Raw genomic sequence first — 22,732 nt, forward strand, 5'->3', positions numbered from 1 at the left:
CATATATACATCTGGCTCTAGTGTCTTTCTTTTAGAGTTTTCCAAACTTTGAAGGAGAAAAATGGGGTGTTCTATATAGACATCTTATAAAACCAGCAATATTGTGCAGACATTTCTGACATGAGCAGGAAAAAAAATCCAATTGATATTATGTGTGAGGTTTTAAATAATAAGAACAAGAGAAATAACAGCATACATATGGGTCTACTGTGAATATGGACAAGCTTTTTGCCCAGAGGGTAGTGTAAACACTGAATGACTTTTAAAATTTCAAACATTCTGTATCATAAGCTGAAGATCTAAAGACGATTCGCTTTATGTAAAAAGAAAAAGAAAAGCATGAAATGAATTCCACTGGCAGAGTCAAGCTCCTTTGATTTATACATAATGTTTCTTCTGACAAGGACACAGAAGCACTCTCATATTTCAATAATCTAATTTTGCATTGTTTGAAAAGAAACAGGGCTATTGATAGACTTATTTGGCTTGCACCCTGGGATATTTAAATAGACTTTGCACTTCAAAAACACTCTTTCACAAATTCCAATAACTTGTGGTATTTTTCAGAGCTTTTTATGGTAATCAATGATATATTTTATTTTTATTACTAATTGAAAGATTGTTCAGACAAATATGTTAAATTTTCTATGAAAACTTAATTTTCTAAAGGCCTTTTTAACCTTTTCTGAAAAGTGGATGAAGAATAGAAAATGAGTTAAACCAGTTTAGAGATTTATTGGATCTATAAATGTGCCATTTGGCTAATCTAATTTGCATTTTCTTGCATTTTCATTGTATTTTTCCAGTGTCACAGCTCATTTCCAACTATTCTTTTGTTATTGGTCTATAACAATATTCTGAGTGATCTCAAGTTTACTGTACTTATTTATACTCAAAATATATGTTTAGTTATTATCCCAAATATAAAACACCATAAAATCAAAGGAAAGCAAACCACCAAAAAGAGGAGAAATCACTTGTTTAGCAAATCACTTGTAGGGTTGTTGTTTTATAGAGAATCTTACTATTTCTAAATAATTTTATAAAGTATCATTGTTCTATTACTGTTTTGCAAAATGTTTTGACAGACCAGACATTTTTTTATAACAAAGATGGCTATTTACCTACCCAATATTTATTCTTCTTGTAAATAATTGAACTGTTAATTGTTGTGGATGTAAAACAAGAAGGTCGAAGAAATATACTTTAATCTCTGCATTTAGAGAGGGTCAATGTAAGTTATTGTTTATGCTTCCATTGGTGTTATTTCAAAAGTGCTCTCTCTTGGGGCACCTGGGTGGCTCAGTCGGTTGAGCGTCCAACTTCGGCCCAGGTCACGATCCCACGCTTTGTGGGTTCGAGCCCCGCATCGGGCTCTGTGCTGACAGCTCAGAGCCTGGAGCCTGCTTCGGATTCTGTGTCTCCCTCTCTCTCTGCTCGCCCCTGCCCCCACTCTGTCTCTCTGTCTCCCAAAATAAACAAACATTTAAAAATGAAAATAAAATGGTTAACATTAAAAAAAAAGTAATCTCTCAGATGTTCTCTCAGGTGTTATTTTTCCTTCTTCTTTCTTCCTTTTTCCTTGTACTATGAACATGATGATTGGAATTTCCACTGCCATTCGGAAAACATGGGATGACATTGAGAATGGAAACCATTTCTAACCACAATGGGGGAAGAATAGGATAATGATGACATTGTGGAGTAGCCATTTTGAAGCACCTCATCTGAACATTTTTTATGCATTAAAAAAACACACTGGTATCTTCTTTAAGCCCCTGTCATTTTGGTTCTCTGATATCATGCCTGAAGGTAATCTCTTACTGATATACATCTAATACATTTTCTACTTAGCTTCTTGGCTTCTTCAAATAGGTTTAAAAATTAAAGATGATCCTTGAAATGCACTTATTATCTTCCCTCATTGATAAAAATGCGGTAGAACAAGGTTTTGATCTACTCTCGTTGGTTTTGATGAATTAATGTCATTCTTCCCTTTGTTTCTCCTTTTCAGCTAAGCCTGGAACTGGCAAGTTAGATTTAGAACAGCTAGCTCCCTAAACACCTATCAAACCTTAGTGATTCACACGTTCCTTTATATAAACTTGACCTAATTAAAAGTGTTTCTAATAAAGAGAAATTGCCATATGTCTTAAGAGAATGCTTTGAATGGGGCACCTAGGTGGCTCAGTTGGTTAATCACCTGACTCTTGACTTCGGCTCAGGTCATGGTTCAGGGGATCAAATCCTATGTCGGGCTCTGCACCAACATTGCAGAGCCTGCTTGGGATTTTCTCTCTCTCCCTAGAGACTGACCCTTCCCAGTCTCTCTCTCTCTCTCTCAAAATAAATAAACATTAAAAAAAAAAAAAAGAAAATGGGGCCCATGGGTGGCTCAGCCCGTTAAGCTTCTGACCATGGCTCAGGTCATGATCTCTCAGTTCTGGAGTTCAAGCTTCGCATTGGGCTCTGTGCTGACAGCCCAGAGACTGGCACCTGCTTTGGATTCTGTGTCTCCTTCTCTATCTCAGCCCCTCCCCAACTCACACTCTGTCTCTCTGTCTTTCTCAGAAATAAATAAACATTAAAAAAAATTAAAAACAAATGCTTTCAGTGATGGTATTACATTTCATTCTCTCTAGTACCTCCTCCTGGTAGTATTTGATCAACTTGGAAACACCAGTCAGGGTTTCATTTCATTTCACATTTTTCATGCTTTCACTGCTTTCCTCATCTACCACTTTCCTTACCTTACCACTTATTCTCTGGTCTATCATTATAATCATTCTCTTGTAAACTTGTTTAGTTTCCTCATGCCTGTTTCTCTCCCAGTTACTCACCTGACAAAATAAAATGCAGGTTAAACCCAATTCCCTTCTTTCCAGGATTGCAAACTCACAGCCGACCACAACCGAAGGAAAACATACTAATATATATCTCCTCGAGAACACTCAAAGATCTGCCAACATTCCAACTGCCGCCTGCCATTTCTATCACCCTCCTGCCCTGCAAGATAATTGTTTTCTATCTCTTCCTCTCCTCAAACTGAAACTCTCACAAACTCCTTGCTTTCAATAGTTGGTATTCCCGACTGCACTGAAAAAATCCAAGCAATGCAAAGAGGATTATTTTCTCATGCTCTCTCCCTGAGCATCTGTTCCCAGTCTGTCTTGCTCAGTTTCAACAGATTAACTATTCATCTTCCAAAGACCAATCCTTCCATTTCTGTACTAATCACATCAACTTTTTAAAAACTTGACTACGGCAATTTTCCCTTTTTTCTCTTAAATGATCTGCTTTTCATCTTTTACCATATTATTCACATCAGCAGAAAAGATTACCATATCTGCAATTTTTATAAGTTCCCTCCCCCCTTTAACTCCACATCACTCTCCAGCTACTGCAGAGTTCTCTCTCTGTTCACTTTCAACCAGTGTTCAGCAATAATAATATCATTTTCCCTTTTTCCAAACCCCATGCCTTCATAAAAACATTTATATGAAAGATTCTGAAACAGATTAAATGTAGTAGGAGGTAATAGAAAGAGATGGGTTTTACTCCCAGGTTCAGGGATCTGTGTTTCTAGCAGAGGGACAGCATTAGATCTCAGCGGCAGTCACTGCTAATATTGAATTCCTCTAAATTAATTCATAATATTGAGACTGATGGTCATGGCTCTATTGCTGAGACCTCATTGTTCCTTTATTCCGTTATTCCATCTTCAGAAAAACCTGAGATCAGAGAGTAAGCAGTTCATTCACAGGAGGGGATGAAGTAGGGAAACTGCATTTCTCCAGTACTGCTCAGGGCATATCTTGCAACATGAAAGCCTGCAGTTTGGCTCAAAGTCTTGTTCTTAGGCTTCCCAGCTGGAGCATGGCAAATGAGTAAAGTTGTCTGAGAAGTCTGCTTCAGACATCAATAAGGAGCAGAAACTCCTAAAGAACAGTCATTTGGAATGATTCTCATGCCCGACCATGCATTACAATTACTAGGAAGCTTGACAAAATGCAGATTTCAAATCAACTTACATAAAGTGCTGGTAGAGTCCAGCGTTCTACAATTTTGATAATTTTTTCATGTGATTCTGATACAGTTAGAACATGAACCATGCACTACTTTAGAAACTAGAAACCTGACCAGTTGGTCCTTAGACTGAGAGAGTGAGTATAGAGGAGAGAACTAATTGTTAGCCAAAACAAAACTGGAGAATCTCCAACAAAACAAAGATAACAGCTCAGCGCATTTGTCTTGTCAAATAGGCCATTAGTTTGTAAACAATCACAACAAAGAGGGAGGAAAGTACCAGATTTGCAACAATAGCCATTTCCCCAGGAATGCAGCAATTAGATAGAGAACATCCCCTAGGCAGACTTGTTCTGTCCTCTCAAGATTGTATATCCTCAGGTAGATTGTATCCAAAGCCCAACTCCAAACATCTGGACCACTGGGAATAACATGCATAACCTCCCTTGTACCTTGTCTGCCCTCTTCACTGGCTTCCTTGAAGGTTGGTTTTCAAGCCTTGACCCACGTTAGTTACAACTGGGTTTACATTAGAAAGCAAGGCCTAGATCTGCTTCTGTTGAGTGCCCACAACAAACCATAAACTCTCCAATCTTTTCAAAGTTTTTGCCAATATTTTAAAATTGATTTCTCAGGACACACTTACAATCACAAGGTGCTCATTCTAAGTCTTCTTTTCTCCACTTGTTAACCTCAGCTACAAGGCTTAATCCTCAATAGGAGTATTTATACTCATTCTTAAAGTGACCCCATCAAGCTCAAATTTATGGCTTTTAATACAGTTTATGCACATTGATATTATATAAATATACAACTTGGGCTGACACCCTCCTCTGATCTCCAAACTTGCATACTAAAGACTTGATTTCCATTTAGAAATTGTATTGTCCAAAGATATATATATTAATTTCACTCAGTCTCCAAATGTGTTTCTTCTATATTCAGTTTATGTCACAAGGATATATGTAAATGTTTCAAATTTCTTGTTTTTTTTAACTCTCTTTTATATTTACATGCCATTCCTCAATAATATCACCAGATCTACTTTCAAAATATATTTCAAATTTAACCGCACTTTACCTTTTCATCATTAACACTATATTTTAAGCCACAATTATCTCTTCCCTAGACTATTAAAATAATTTTTTTAAACAGATCTCAGTGCTTCCAGTCATTTTAGAATAAATCAGAATATGCCACTTCACACACTAAATACTTAGAATGGGAATCCACATATTTAATTAAGTCCACAGGGTTCCACATGATCTGACCCCAGACTACCTCACCAAGCTCATATCTGCCACTCCCCTCTTAATTCAAACCAATCACACTAGCTGAAAAGCCCAGTTAGTTTCTGTCTCCTTTTAGTAAATCATAAAGTAAATTAACATATATATCAGTATGGAAGTAAATTGGTATGAATTAATGTGTCATACATACCATCCTGTATCATCAATTGACTAAATAGCTAAAACTTGAATTAAATTTAAAAAAAGGCTCTGATTATAAGAACAATATCAGCTTACAAGGCAAATGTCCAAAGTCATTCAGTTAATTATTAAAAGTATAACATTTGCTGAACATAAATAGCAGTTTTTTGTATCATTAATAAGATCAACCAGATAATCTGATTAAAATTTTAACATGCTTAATATTTTGTTTCTAAAAGGTATATGGTTGCCTACCTGTTGATATTTAGAGCTTAAAAAGTAATTTAAATTTCTCATGCTTTAATTTTCCAATTAAGATGAGTTACTCTATAACATTTCAGAATGAGAAAGGTGGTACAAATTTATAACATTTACTCACTCAACCACCCCATTTTTGAAAATTTATTTATATTGAGAAAGAAAGAGAGCACAAGTCGGGGAGAAACACAGAGAGAGGGAGAGAAAGAATCCCAATGAGGCTCCACACTGTCAGCGTAGAGCCCGATGAAGTGCTTGAACTGACGAACTATGAGATCATGACCTGAGCCGAAGTCAAGAGTTGGATGCTTAACTGACTGAGCCACCCAGGTGTCCTGCACTTTTTTGTTTGTTTTGTTTTGCTTTCAATTAAAAGGTTTTACATTAACAATAATTCCCAAAAGAAAACAAAACAAAGCTTATACTTTGCCAAAACTCAAAGAAAATTGAAGATTTACCTTCCTAATCAACTGTGATATTCTTTGAATATATAGTGAAGCATAAAACAATAATAGCAACACCATATTTCTTACCATTTACTTGGAAGATGTGAGTCTGAAAGACTTGTTCATAACCATCTGCATAGCAGGTGTAATTGCCCATGTGAGTTGTGGTAACCTTAGTAATATACAAGGACCCATCATCTCCAAAGTCCTATAGAAATAAAATAAAATGAAACAAAATGAGCTGTTCATATTTAAAATGTATTTGAACAATTCACTTAAAAAAAATAAACGTGTACTCAGGAGCAAAGTAAATAGACTAAAGTATTGTTTTTAAATTTTCAAAATATCACTGTTAGTCTTTATAGGGATGGAAAACCTATAATTATCATTTCTCAAGATATGGTTTGTTTAAAAAGTGTAATTTCACTCATACATACAGATTTTTTAGTACTTATTTGAATTATATGAGTTTATATATGAAGTCAATTTCCACATATTTTTTTTTCTAATTTAGCTTACAGCAGTCTCCCCTTATCCATGGTCCTGTTTTCCCCAGTTTCAGTTACCCGTGGTCAACCAGAGTCTGCAAGCAGATGATCCGCCTTATGTAACATCAGGAGGTCAGTAGTAGCCTCACACTAAATCACAATGTCTACATCATTCACCTTGCTTCATCTCATAACATGAGCATTTTATCATCTTACATTACAAGAAGTATGAGTATGGTACACTAAGATATTTTTAGAGAGACCATATTCACATAACTTTTATTATGGTATATCGTTATAATTTTTCTATTGTATTATTAGTTACTGTTGTTAACTCTTACTATGCCTAATTTATAAATTAAACTTTATCATAGGTATGTATGTATACGAAAAAACATAGTGTATATAGGGTTTGATACTATACAAAGTTTCAAGCAGCCACTGGGGGTCTTGGAACACAACCCCTGAGGCTGTCCATTTTTAATTAATAAATAGGTAAAATGACTTGTTTTTATTTGTAGCTAAAACAAATAGCTCTTAATTATATTCTTTACACTTATAATTGTCCATTAATTTTTATATCCTTTAGTTATATATTTACCCAGAAAAGAGATGATGAAAGCAGTATGGTCTCAGAGATAAAATTTATAGCTATATTGATAGAGTACAATTTTTTAAAGCCCAGAAACAATCAATAGAGTAGAGCAAAACAACCATACCATTTCAAAACTGTGGGGGCAAATGTATGACCATTTTGGAAAGAAGAAAGAAAAAACAAAATCTCACAGTGTTTGTCAAAATCAAATCTAAGAAGCACCTCTGGAACAGCAGAGTAAATACCAGAAAATCTTCTCTTCCACAAAGGCAATGAATACTCTGCAGCAATTGTCAAAATCAACTTTTTCAGAAAGTTTATCTATTTGGAAATAGATAAAAAGGGCTTGCACCAAACTACAGAGCATTTACTCCAAAAAAGTAGTTGAATCTCAGTAAGAACAAAGAAATTTGTGGCATCCCTCTCTCCACAGCTTCATGGATGCCTTGAACCACCAACTTTGTAATTCTGCTATCTGTGAAAACCATCATCCTAGCAGGCACCAGAGGGGGAAGAACAGGGTAGGAGCTCTTCCAAGGTCCCATTCCCAGAGAATTGCCACCATTTGACCTATCTAGCAGCCCTTTGGGAACTTCCATTTTTCTGACTTTGTTTGTTTGAGCAAGGCTTTGAGTCCTATTCCAAAGGTCTGTATTGAAAAGAAACAACAGCAATTGTTTAACATTACAGCTTCTTGTGAAGGAGATATTAATGTGGATAACAGCAGGTGTACCAAACAAAATAATACAAAGTAAATGAAACAAACAAAAACTTAAAGGGAAAGTGGGAATGGGATGTCAAGAGAAGGATATGAACAAATCTACATATTTCTGGGAATTTAGAAGTCCATAAAAATGTGTAGGACTGTGTGCATACCCAAAAGAGATGTGTTTTCTTTACATTTTAGAATTAGGGAAAGAATTCCTAATCTCTCATGTCTGATTGATATTGAGGTCCTGTAAGGACAGAAAGTGAAGGCTAAAGCAGACTTGTAACTGCCTATGGGAGCATTCAGTTTATAGCAAAAAGCAGAAATATAGCCCCTTGGCCTAGTCTGGAAGACTTATTGATTCAATACATTTAATTAAATATCTGTTCAATCATTAGCTCACCACTACACTGAGCAAAGGTTTCAGTGATTAAATATAGCAAACTCAAGGAGATTGGATACATTATACTTCATCAAAATTAACAACATGTGCTTCCCAAAGGATACTATCAAGAAAGGGAAAAGATCTCCAACAGAATGGAAGAAAATATTTGCAAATAATTTACCTCATAGGAGTTTGTATCCTCAATATATATATTTAAAAAAACTGTTACAGTTGAACAATAAAAGGGCAAACATTCCAATTAAAACAATGAGTAAACAATTTGAAGACATACCTATCAAAAAAGAATTACAAATGGGCAATATTCACATACAAGTATAATCAGCATCATTAGTCATCAAATAAAAATAAAATATTTTTTATTTACAAATACAAATAAAAACCACTATGAAATACCACTTCACACCTGCTAGGATGGCAAAAATATATATATAAATAAATAAATAAATAAATAAATAAATAAATCAGACAGTCAATAACAGCCATTGAAGAGGATGTAAGAAAATTGGAAACTTCCAACATTGTTGGTGGAAATATTAAACGGAATACCTAGTTGGGATGACAGTTTTGGCAGTTCCTCAAAAAGTTAAACAAAGAGTCTAATATGTCTAACAATTTCATTTGTAGGCATATACCCAAAATAATAAAAATAAATAAATAAAAATTTGTGCACAACTGTACATGAATGTTCATAGTAGCATTACTTGTATTAACCAAAAAGTGAAAACAATTCAAATACCTATCAATTCATGAATGGATAAACACAAAATGATATGTCTATATGTAATAGAATATTATTTGGCTATAGAAAGGAATAAAGTACTGATACATATTATAAAATAAATGAATCTTGAAAACATTACACTAAGTCAAAAAAAAATGAAACACAAAAAGCTACAAATTGTGTGAGTGTATTTATATGAAACGTCCAGAATGCCAAATCCATAGAGATAGAAAATGGCTACCAGGAGCTGAGCAGAAGGGGTGATAGGAAATGAGTGCTAATAGGTTGGATTCCTTTTTGGAATGATGAAGATATTCTAATCTTTGATAGTGATTATGGCAACACAATATTTATTTACTTATTTATTTATTTATTTTGGAGAGAGAGCACATGCAGGAGCGAGTGGGAGAGTGGCAAAGGGAGAGGGAGAGAGATAATCTTTAACAGGCTCCACACGCTCCACACATAGCAGGGAGCCCAACATGGTGCTCTATCTTTTTTTAATTTTTTTTAATGTTTATTTAGTTTTGAGACAGAGAGAGACAGAGCATGAGCAGGGAAGAAGCAGAGAGAGAGGGAGACACAGAATGTGAAGCAGGCTCCAGGCTCGGAGCTGTCAGCACAGAGCCCAACGCGGGGCTCGAACACACAGACTGTGAGATCATGACCTGAGCCAAGGTCGGACGCTTAACCCACTGAGCCACCCAGGCCCCCCTGGCACTCTATCTTACCACCATGAGATCAAGACCTGAGCCAAAATCAAGAGTCAGAGGCTTAACCCACTGTGCCCTACAGGTGCCCTATGGCAGTACAGTTTTGAGAATATACTAAGAGCCACTGAACTCCATATTTTTCAAAGGGGTTAAATTTATGGTATGACTATATTTCAAAACTGTTACTAAAAATAAGTTATATATGGAATACTTAAATATAAAATATATATGTTAAAATAAAACTATATATAATTTTAGCTAATATAATCTTTATTTACTTTAGGAGCTCCTGGGTCACTCAGTCAGTTAAGTTTCAGACTTTGGCTCAGGTCATGATCTCACCATCCGTGGGTTTGAGCCCTGCATCAGGCTTTGTGCCAACAGCTCAGAGCCTGGAACCTGCTTTGGATTCTGTGTCTCCCTGTCTCTCTGCCCTTTCCCTACTCATGCTCTGTCTCTCTCTCTCTCAAAAATAAAATAAAAACATAAAAAGAAAGAATCTTTAATTAGTATAAAAATTTAGAAATCAAAAAAAGTGGGGTGCCTGGCTGGCTCAGTTGGTTAAGTGTCCAGCTTTGGCTCAGGTCATGATCTGTGGTTCCAGCCCCAGGTCAGGCTTTTGTGTTGATAGCCCAGAGCCTGCTTCGGATTCTGTGTTTCCCTCTCTCTCTGCCCCTCTGATGCTCATGCTCTGTCTCTCTCAAAAATAAATAAACGTTAAAAAAGTAATAAAAAATAAATGTTTAGCAATCAAAGAATGACCAATATCCTTATGTAAAAAATAAACACTTCTGAATTACAAAACATGGTAAGCATTAAAAGAAAGAAAATGAACCTCAGGTTATCTATGCAAAATATACATAAAAAATACATTTTAATCCTCATTTATGCAACAGTTATTATATGTCAGATACTGCTCTAAGTAATTGATAAATATTGATATATTTGGTCCATATAACAAGCCTATGAATCTGCTAAAGAGAATCTGTTAAATTCCTGCCACGTTATAGCAGGGGATATTAAAATGTTAAGTAATCCCCTTAGTTTCTTTTGGCCCCTAATTAGTAGAACTAGCATTTGAAGCCAGGTAGGCTTACTCCAAGGCTGTGCTTTAAACCCCTCCACTATGCTGCCTTCCTTGTCAATCATAGATTGAACTAGAAATAAGGACAAGAGAACAAAGAAAAAATTCAAGATAAAATGCCCCAAAAAAGGAAGTCAATTATACCGTTAAGTTTGAAAGGGCCAGATATATAGTGAGAGCACATATGGAAAAGGAAGAAGGAAAGCTGATAGATCTGAGGCTTAAGTCAAAAGACAAGAGTATTTAAATAAGTCAACAACTGTGTCTCTTCCTTTTCTCAGCAGCAGAAAAGGAGGATGACAAGAAGGGTGCTGTTGTACTCATTCTTCTCAGGATGCAATTGACAAATTTTCAACATCTTTTACAACAAATATTATTAAAGTGTTTTTTTATACGTGTGGTGATGATTAGGCTTTACCCTTTAAGGATTGTTTACTGTTTCTTTCAACTTTTAACTTTTGAGTTTGCTACTTTTCATGGCAATTCTCCAATTTTTTAATGCATTGCTTATCTTGTAATTTTGTGTGGAATACTGTAGTTTGGATTTTTTTTTTCATTCATTATAGCAGCTTTATGATAAGAAAGACTTTTTTTTTCATTCTGATTTAAAATAAATATTTCCCAGCATTTCTTTCTCATTTCCTAATGTTTGTAAAATTACATTTAATCCTTTAACATTTTATTTTTATTTTATTTTTATTTTTGTGAAGTAAGCAATCACCTTTACATTTTACCTAAACCATAATTAACTGTGTCAGCAGCATTTGGTCGGGAAACTCCCTGGCGCATTAGTGATTTTTTTTTTAAATCCTTGTATTGTTAAAATATCATAGTACCCAGTGACTTACGAATATTCATACAGCAGTGCTCCAAAAACATACCTTGTATGTTTCTGACTTTACCTATATTCAAACCATGTGCATTTCTTTTAAAAATAGATTCCCTGTAACTGATTCTCATACAGATTGATTGCAATCAAGAAAATTACTATGAAGCTTTTGAATCTGGGCCCGAAAATAATGAAAATGTACTCTCAGTCAAGAGAGAAAGAGACAGAGAGGAGACAGAAAGAGGGAGTGAGAGAAGGAAGAAGAATAAGAATGTGAACAAGGAGGAGAGGGTAGAAGAAGGGAAAAGGGAAAAATAAAGAGAAACAGTGGCAGAAAAGAAGGAAAAAAATATAATGTATGCTCTGGCAATCATATTATTTAGCTGAAAAATAATATTTCTTTAATAACTGCCAAATAAAATTAAACCCCTCTACATTATATAAGATTAATCATACCACATATCTATAGCTGCCAGGAGGAACTTTCATAAAGCTACAGGGGAAGGCTCATGACCCGCACAATAAGAGAGGATTTGGAACTTGATCCTCAACAAGAAAGTCGCTGTGTGATACACATGTGTGATAAAACTCCTTGCATTACTGCAGGCTGCCTTTAAAAACACTGCTCACTCTTACTGCAGGGCACTTTGGCTAGAGAATGGAAATGCCAAACATAAAGACAGAAGCTGTGATTCTGGTTAACACTAAGGCAGATAGTTGACATGCGGCAGGATAAAATGTGGGAAAGCCAAACTTCTGTAGAAATCAATTAATAATGGTTAGAGTTACAAAATATTTTGTGAAAGATTATGATCCAAAAGTAACAATTGATAACCTAATATATAAGAGTAATGTACCCAGTGTGCATAAGGTGACAGGGAGGCAGGGGGGCATGGTCCTGGAAGAAAGATTCATCCCAAGCAGAACAAATCACGGAGACCAAATCAGAACAGAAATGAATCCCTTCACTGAACAAGAATAGTTGGAAATAATTGTAAAAGCCCAAAGAATATTTGATATTTTTAATTATTTTTATATTTCTATATCCCAGACTGTCAATAGGTATTTTAAAGTATATTTTCAAACAATCTTTTTTAAATCTCCATAAAATCTGAAATAAACAACTTTTCCATGTATTGTTCTATATAGCTACCTAGAAAATACGACTCTTCCTTGTCTACTATAATTAAGACTCCTTCACCTAATGATGTGAAAACTATCTGAGAATATAACTTTGAGAATGTTTATTTAAAGTATCTTATTGCTATCTCTGTTACTCTGCAACATGAAATTGCTTTAACTTAGAGTATTTTCTAAAATAGCATATGTGTGACCCCCTTCTAGTCTATATTTATGTTTTTCTCTTTCTTCTAAATGGAAGCAAAATCTTCCAGCTTCAATTTCTTTCAATATACAACTTTATAATCACCTTTTCAGACAGCTTTTCTATATAAACAAGACTTGAATATTCCCTCATCACTTTGAGTAAGGCATGGATCTTTTCACTACACTAAAATTAAACCCAATAAATATTTATTGAGCACTTAAATATGTCGGGCACTGTGCTAAATAATTTATATAAATTATAAAATTTCATCCTTTAAAAAATCTTTTTTAAATGCCCTACTATTGACTCCATTTTATATACAAGAAAACTGAAGTATGCTGATGCTAAGTTTGAGGTCACCAGTTCTTATGGTCTGAATGTTTGTGTCCCCTTCCCAATTTATCTGTTGAAATCCTAATGCCCAATATGATGGTGTGAAGAGATGGGGCCTTAAGGTGATTAAATCATGAAAGTGAAACCCTCATGAATAGGATTAGTGCTCTTTTAAAAGAGACCCAACATAGACCCCTCACCCTTTCCACCACTTCAAGACACAGGGAGAAGCCACTTGCTATGAATCAGGAAGAGGGCTCTCAGCAGAATATTAATATGGTGTGGGGGATAAGCTTAGGAATCCCTGGGCTTACACCAATGGGTTAACAAGGCATAAAGAAATACAAAGTCATAAAATGCTCACACCTGAGTTTGGGTAAACCAGTTTGGCACTCAAGAATAGGGGGGTGCAAAGACACCCCAAGAATAGGCAGGTGCAAAGGTGCCAGGAATCGGGCGGTGCAAAGGCACCCCAAAACAGAGAGGGGGCATAACCCTCAAAATAGAGATGGAGAGGCAAAGGCCTAAAATAGAAATGGTGCAAAGGTGCTAAATACACAGGTATATGAAATGAACAAGATTAGATATTCAGAGTGGAAGCACCCCCAATTTAGTACTGTAGCAGAAAAGCTGTTTTCACAGGAGTATAGGGCCAGGTTAGGTAAATTGGTGAATTAGACCACAGACGGCTATGCTGCAGGCAAAGCAGTCAGCAGAGATGGTTAACAAAAGAAAAGGTGCCTTGTCAACCCTGAGGTTATTCCCGCTATCTGTCTCATCCCCTAGGCTAAGATAAACAGAGGTGCTGCCTCATGTGTGCTGTAAACAACCCTCCTCCAGACTGCCTGGTGCCCGGATTTTGCTTTGTATTAACCCAAACCCCTAACCACGAATATCCTCAAGACCCACCTCTCCCCCACATCCACAAGTTAATGTTCACAGATTCATTGTCCCTTTGTGCACGTCCATCGCCCATGCTTGTAAGCCTTCTGATCCTAATAAAAATGGGGCAAGGACCCTTATTCGGGGCTCTTGTCTTTTTCCTGGACATTAGCCATCTTCTCGCTTTAATCCTGCATCTGCTCTTTTGCTGGCCAAAAGAGAACTTTAGACTTAAAATCTATGACAACATGGTAGTGCTTTAAACTTTGATTTCTCAGCTTCAGAACTGTGAGAAATAACTTTTTATGGTTTTTGCTACTAAGTCTTTAGTGTTTTGTTATGGCATCCCAGTGGACTAAGACACCACCAAAGCCAGGGTATAAGATGAGCATCCCAACCATTGGACTGCAGAATCGAACTACCCTTGTTATTATGCAATGAAAGTATTTTTTTTTAATTTTATTTTATTCATTTGCCAGGGGGGGAAGGGGCAGAGACAACGCACACCGTCAGCACAGAGCATGAACTGTGAGATTATGAGTTGAGCTGAAATCAAGAGTCAGATGCTTAATCAACTGAGACACCCAGGCTCTCCTTGTTATTATGTAATTGTTAACACATCTTCCTCTTTCTAGATTTCCACTATTTTAGCCAAACCTCAAAATTACCTTTGAGTTTTTAAAATATATATGTTTTAATATATATATAAATAGATACACTATATATAAATATATATAGACACATCAATCATACTCTTTACCTCCATCCTGATTCAGCTTTTCTAATCTTTTAATCTTTCATTTTCTCAGCATTTTTCTAATCTTAAATAGATGAAATCAAATGTACAATTTTGATGCTTGACCATAGTTGAGAATTATGGCCTGAGAATAGGCACTCTTTGAATTCAGGGACAAAATCTTCCATTTATCCTGAACCCCCATTACACCTTTATGATCTTACTGCCAATAGAAACTCCATAAATATTTCTTCAGTGATTAAATATTTATAAGCTTCTACACAATTAAAAAGTTGCCTCAAGGCTCTGATGTCTGGAAAGTCAATAGAAAAAAAACTACAACTTTTTAAAAAATCATTAATTTTGTTGAGTTGATTGCTTACATTCTTTCCAAAGCAGTAAAAAAGAGAACTGTGGTTAAAAGTAAAATCTGTAACACATTTCAAAAATTTTGAAAAAATATTGGGGCTACTATTAATGATAATCAATTATGTAAGAGTAAAAATTAGAACATTTAACAACCTATAAATGGTAAACACTGACCACTCTGAATATATAGGGTAGCACATGTCAGTTGTGATTATACCAGAACATAACAAATGAATTTCAGGCCTATATTTAACAACAAGCATTTGTTCCAATCCGAAAGAAAATTTCATCCATTAAAAAATGGCAAATTTTAAATTTAAAACTTACTTTCCTATTTTGTATTACGTTTTTCTTCATAGTTCTAGATTACATGGTAGCAGTGTTACTTTACTTTAAACGAGGCTTTCTATGTAATATACATTGCTTCAATATACACTCACATTAATGTAATTTCCTTTGTAATTTTGATTACGCTAGTGTGCTTTTACTTTGTAAACTTGTATAAACTATTTCCTAGCTTTTTATGTGTATAAAATATGTTTTCATAAAATAGCAATAAAAGTAATTTAAGCAAACATCTACATTTTAAAATTGACTAAGTACTATTATCTCATGATTTATGTGATTTTCTAAAACTCTGGTAGTTTCTCATTAACCTATTGAGATATTTATTCCATCATCAATAAATAGCACAGTGAAATATAAAATTCAATAATGTAAATATAGTTTGTTAAATACATTATTGGTAAAACTTTTTTACAATTTTGTAAATTGAATTTTGTAAAAAATTCAATAATGTAATTTAATTTGTTAAATACATTATTTGCAAAACTTTTATTTTCTTCTAGGGGCACCTGCCTGGCTCAGTCAATTAAGTCTCCGACTTTGGCTCAGGTCATGATCTCATGATTAGTGGGTTCAAGCCTGCATTGGGCTCCCCACTGACAGTGTGGGGCCTGCTTGGGGTTCTCGCTCTCCCTTTCTCTCTGCCCCTCTCCCAATCGTGTTTTTTCTCTCTCTCAAACATAAATAAATAAACTTAAAATAAAAAACAACTTTTTCCTCTAAAGTAAGCCATTTCATGTGTTAAAGAGATACACTAGAAAATAAGTAAACTAATATGGACTGAAATTATTATTTCAAGTTAACAAGCAAACAAAAGTCAAGCAACTACATTCTTTGGTGAGAAAAATCAAAACCAAAATCATGAAAGCTATGTAAAAAATATTATTTGATATTTATGTGAATAATTAGATTAATTATATTTCATTTCACTGAAGAAAATAACCCTGCACTAATTTGAAAAGATATATACATCCTTATGTTTATTGCAGCATATTAACAATCACCAAGATATAGAAGCAATCTAATATTCGTTCATAGACAAATGGATAAAGAAGATGTGGTTGGGACACATGGGTGGCTCAGTCGGTGAAGCATCTGACTTCAGCTCAGGTCATGTTCTCATGGTTTGTGAGTTTGGCCCACATCAGCCCAGAGCCCACTTCTAAAAACTCTGTCCCCTTTTCTCTCTGCTGCTCGCCTTCTCACACACATTTTCTCTCTCTTTCTGTCTCTCTCTTTCTCTATCTCTCTCTCTCAAAAATAATTAAACATTAAAAATATTAATTTAAATATATATATATATGTGTGTATATATATATATATATATATATATATAATGGAATATTACTCAAACATAGAAAAGAATGAAATCTTGCCATTTGTAACAACATGGATGGACCTAGAGGGTATTATGCGAAGTGAAATGAGTCAGAGCGAGATAGATAAATACCGTATGATTTTACTTATACATGTAATATAAATAATAAATGGACAAATAAAGCAAAATAGAAACATACTCAGATGTTGAGAACAAACTGATGCTTGCCAGAGGGGAGGGAGTTGGGAGACAGATGAGATAGGTGAAGGGGATTAAGTGGCACAAAGTTCAGTCATAACATAAATAATACAGGAAGACATAACGCACAACATAGGGAATATTGTCAGTAATATTGTGACTGCTTTGTGTGGTGATAGCTGGTAACTAGACCTGTCATAATAACACTTTCATAATGTATATAAATATCAAATCACTGTGTTGTACAGCTGAAACTAATATAATATTGCATGTCAATTATTCTTCAATAAAAAAGGAAAGAGACTTACAAAATGTTTCCATTGATATAATAGTAATAAATTAAAAGTGTCTATCATTTTTATAGAACTACTATTCAAAGGGTTTTATGTATATATGGATTCAGATTTGCCCCAAAGATAATAAGGATTAATTAAGTTTCAGAGTCCCTCATCTGTACATTTACAAGGATATGACAGGAACCCTGAAATGTGTGTATATCGCTATATGTTTCTGTATAATTTATAAATATATTGAAGTTTCTGATTTCCTGTCTTATTGTAATAAACATCCAATTTTGTATCTAATTGTTATTTATAATTTGTATTCTATTTCTTAAATAGAGCACCTTTAAACTACAGGTGTTTTATTTTTTTAATGGAATTTACAGGGTTTTTTTAAGTTTATTTATTTATTTTGAGAGACAGAGACAGACAGAGCAAGACAGAGTGCAAGTGGAGGAGGAGCAGAGAGAAAGGGAGGGAGAGAATCCAGGCAGGCTCCACACTGTCAGCACAGAGCCCAATGCAGGGCTCAAGAACTGTGAGATCATGACCTGAGCCGAAAGCAAAAGTCAGATGCTTAACCAACTGAACCACTCAGACGCCTCAAAATGTGGGTGCTTTAAAACTTCAAGGTCACATAATGTTGAACCACCCCGATTATATGAATTCTTTATATTTTGGCAATATTGTACTTTACACATGAATAAACAGAAGTCAAAAAGATGAAGTAACTTATCTATGAAGATTTTTAGTTAATTTTACAATATTCAAAACCAGGCCATCTGACTGTGAAGTCCAAGTTCTGGAAGTCCATGCTTTATGGATATAAGCATCAATATAGATGAATCTCCAAACATAATGGCAAATGCATATGTAAAATACAATATGACTCAATTTATGTAAAATTCAAAAGGCAAAAATTAACTGTATCTTTTAGGTATATATGCATTATACATTATATACATTTATGGTAAAAATAAAAAACAACAAATAACTAGTTAACATATAAGTCATGGTAAGTGTTATATCTACAGAAAAAGAAGGAGAATATAATGGGGAGGAGCCTATAAGCAGCTTCAAGTTTGTTGTTAATGCTATATTTTTTAAATGATTATTGGGTCCATAATCATCACTGCATTTTTTTTTAAGTTTACTTACTTTAAGAGAGACGAAAGTATGATCTGGGGAAGAGGAAGAGAGAGAGAGAGAATCCCAAGCAGGTCCCTCACTGCCAGCACACAGCCAGATGCAAGGCTCAAACCCACAAACCGTTTTATCATCATCTGAGTCGAAATCCAGAGTCGGAGGCTTAACCAATTGAGCCACCCAGCAGCCGCCTATAATTATCAGTGTATTACTTTACTTTAAGTTGTATACTTTAAGTTGAAGTGATTTTTAATGAATTGTTAACAGCTAAACACACACAGTTAGGAGTATAGACCCCTGGGAGCACAAATGCTTCCAGCCATTTCTCCATGGACCTCACTATTTGCTCATGAAAAACACTGGGGGCAGTAGAGATCAGGGGGAGCATCCATCAAGTGTAGTTCTGATGTTGTGTAACATAATGTAGTCCTGCTGCTGAGAAAAAAGAAACAACAGTTCTTGTCTGAGTCTTCTCCCCAGTGGAATAAAGTTTTAAACTGCCAAAGAAAGGCAGTGAATCCTGTCACTTTCTGTTGGTGAAAACTTACTGAGTTTGGGAAAGGGAGAAAGGCAAGAAATCTTCCTACTTCCAGAAAATTAAAGATCCCTTAACACTGGGGGCAGGCAGGATATCTGAGAAAACTCTGCTCAAAAGACTCAGAGACACATGAACAGCCTAAGGCTAAGGTTGAATGAGGAAAACATAGAATGCTTCCTTGCTCCTCACCACCCAGGATATCAAGAACCAGAAAATAAGCAACAGCAGAATACCGCTAATGGGGAGGACAAGAGCATGGAGAGACAACTTCGCTGAGGCACAAAAGTATAAAATTGAAGGTGGACCAAGCAGAATCAAGAATTTTCTCAGATAAGCAATCTAGCTCCCACCTTAACCAAAAGGTACCACTAGAGGAACTTGAAACTGTCTAACTTGGTCTCTACTACCCCACACAGAATATGCGGATTTCAACAAAAAAATTATGAGACACACAAAATTGAAAGGAAAAATAATTTGTTGTTGAGAGGTGAAACAATCAAAAGAACTAATCTCAAGTATAAATCTACTGTTAGGAAAATCAGATAGGGGATAACATAACAATGATTAATATGTCACAGGCTCTAGTAGAGAAACTTGAAGACATTCATGAATGGATGGGTAATTTCAGGAGAGAAATAGAAGCAATAAGAAAGTGTCAAAATACATGCTGGAAATAAATTTAAACACACACACAGTAGCAGAGATGAAGAGCGCCTTTGACAGGCTCATCAGTATGCCTGACACATCCAAAGAAAGACTCAGTGAACTTGAATATAGGTCAATAGACATTACTCAGATGGAAACACACACAGGAAATTAGTGAAATAAAAATTTAGAAGAAAGAGAGAGAAATGAGCATCCAAGAGATATAGGCCAATATCAGTCTAAAATGTGTGTAATTGAAATCCTAAAAGAAAAGAGAGAGAGAGAGAGAGAGAGAGAATGGAGAGAAAAATGCTTGCAAATGAATAGTCAAAATATTTTCAAAGATAACTAATTAAAAAAACAACCAGGAAATAAATTCATACTGCTGAAGACCAAAGATAAAGAGAAATGCTAAAGGTTGTCAGAAAAACAAATGCACATAATCAACTTTAAGGACCTGGAGAGCCTTCCAGGTTCTTGACACCAGGTATTACCAGAGTAAAAGTATCGACATATCTGAAAAAAAAATATGTATAATGTAGAGGAGTGGATGATCTCCAACAGAGGTTAAGAAAAATCAGGGAAGTGAGGTAACAATATCAATATCAATTCTCCAACATAAAATAAGAGAAGTTCTCTTTCCCTGACCAAGGGAAGTTGGACCATTCAATCATTGATAACCTTATTGCAAATATCAGTCAATCACCCCATCAATTAATTGTTTGAGCATATATAAATAAAAAATGCATACAATTTTAACAGAAAATGATCAGATTCTGATGCTATTATATATTCAAATGATAAAACTAATCATCTCTTGGCATTTGTACCTAAATAATATTCATTTCCAATCACTTTCTTTTCAATAGAATTTGCTTCTTACTTTCAATGTAGTTTTGATAATTATCTTCCCAATATCTTCTTGGGTTGATTTTCATATTCAGTTAAATTGAGTTTAATATTCACTGATAGATATCTTAAATTTCACAGATTAAATCAGCAAATAATAATATGCAAAAATCCACTCAGCACTATTACCATGAATCATCAGTCTTGAATCAGAAGAGCTCTGAGAACCAGAAGAAAGCAAACACATAATTCAAAAACCAATCAAGAGGCAGAAACCACACAGTAATTTGAGCATGGAATTTTCTGTTAGAAATTACTAACTGTAACAATGAATTACAGTAATGGGTGATCGTCTACTAAAAGTACTCTAAACAATGTAGGAATAACAGATACAGGGGCAACCATTACCCAGAGAGGTGAGATAGTAAGCCTAAAGAAGAGACTCCTTGGGAGGAGTTCCGGAAGATGGCGGCGTAGGAGGACGCGGGGCTCACAGCGCGTCCAGCCGATCACTTAGATTCCACCTACACCTGCCTAAAGAACCCAGAAAACCACCAGAGGATTAGCAGAAGGGAGTCTCCGGAGTCAAGCGCAGACTAGAGGCCCACGGAAGAGGGTAGGAAGGGCGGCGAGGCGGTGCGCGCTCCACGGACTGGCGGGAGGGAGCCGGGGCGGAGGGGCGGCTCGCCGGCCAAGCAGAGCCCCCGAGTCTGGCCGGCAAAAGCGGAGGGGCCGGACAGACTGTGTTCCGACAGCAAGCGCGACTTAGCGTCTGGGAGGTCATAAGTTAATAGCTCTGCGCGGAAAGCGGGAAGGCTGGAGGACAAAGGGAGGGAGAGCTGCTGAGCCCCCGGACGGCAGAGCTCAGCTTGGCGGGGAACAAAGGCGCCAGCGCCATCTCCCCCGCCCATCCCCCAGCCAAAATCCCAAAGGGAACCAGTTCCTGCCAGGGAACTTGCTCGCTCCGCGCAAACACCCAACTCTGTGCTTCTGCGGAGCCAAACCTCCGGCAGCGGATCTGACTCCCTCCCGCTGCCACAGGGCTCCTCCTGAAGTGGATCACCTAAGGAGAAGCGAGCTAAGCCTGCCCCTCCTGCCCCCGTGCACCTTGCCTACCCACCCCAGCTAATACGCCAGATCCCCAGCAACACAAGCCTGGCAGTGTGCAAGTAGCCCAGACGGGACACGCCACCCCACAGTGAATCCCGCCCCTAGGAGAGGGGAAGAGAAGGCACACACCAGTCTGACTGTGGCCCCAGCAGTGGGCTGGGGGTAGACATCGGGTCGGACTGCGGCCCCGCCCACTAACTCCAGTTATACACCACAGCACAGGGGAAGTGCACTGCAGGTCCTCACCACGCCAGGGACTCTCCAAAATGACCAAACGGAAGAATTCCCCTCAGAAGAATCTCCAGGAAATAACAACAGCTAATGAACTGATCAAAAAGGATTTAAATAATATAACAGAAAGTGAATTTAGAATAATAGTCATAAAATTAATCGCTGGGCTTGAAAACAGTATACAGGACAGCAGAGAATCTCTTGCCATAAAGATCGAGGGACTAAGGAACAGTCACGAGGAGTTGAAAAACGCTTTAAACGAAATGCAAAACAAAATGGAAACCACAATGGCTCGGCTTGAAGAGGCAGAGGAGAGAATAGGTGAACTAGAAGATAAAGTTATGGAGAAAGAGGAAGCTGAAAGAAAGAGAGATAAAAAAATCCAGGAGTATGAGGGGAAAATTAGAGAACTAAGTGATACACTAAAAAAAAAAATAATATACGCATAATTGGTATCCCAGAGGAGGAAGAGAGAGGGAAAGGTGCTGAAGGGGTACTTGAACAAATTATAGCTGAGAACTTCCCTGAACTGGGGAAGGAAAAAGGCATTGAAATCCAAGAGGCACAGAGAACTCCCTTCAGACGTAACTTGAATCGATCTTCTGCACGACATATCATAGTGAAACTGGCAAAATACAAGGATAAAGAGAAAATTCTGAAAGCAGCAAGGGATAAACGTGCCCTCACATATAAAGGGAGACCTATAAGACTCGTGACTG

At 36.2% G+C, this 22,732-nt stretch overlaps 1 protein-coding gene across 3 annotated transcripts in view; it reads right to left on the bottom strand.

Annotated features, from left to right (window-relative positions):
- Positions 1–22,732, bottom strand: part of FSTL5 (follistatin like 5) — a 722,149-nt gene that overhangs the window by 177,807 nt on the left and 521,610 nt on the right. For all 3 annotated transcript variants that reach the window (XM_049631268.1, XM_049631267.1, XM_049631266.1), the window contains exon 7: positions 6,248–6,368. In XM_049631268.1, coding sequence (XP_049487225.1) covers positions 6,248–6,368 — 121 coding nt within the window. The remainder of the gene's footprint in view (positions 1–6,247; positions 6,369–22,732) is intronic.

This window comes from Panthera uncia, chromosome B1, assembly GCF_023721935.1.
Source record: "Panthera uncia isolate 11264 chromosome B1, Puncia_PCG_1.0, whole genome shotgun sequence".
Taxonomy (NCBI): Eukaryota; Metazoa; Chordata; class Mammalia; order Carnivora; family Felidae; genus Panthera; species Panthera uncia.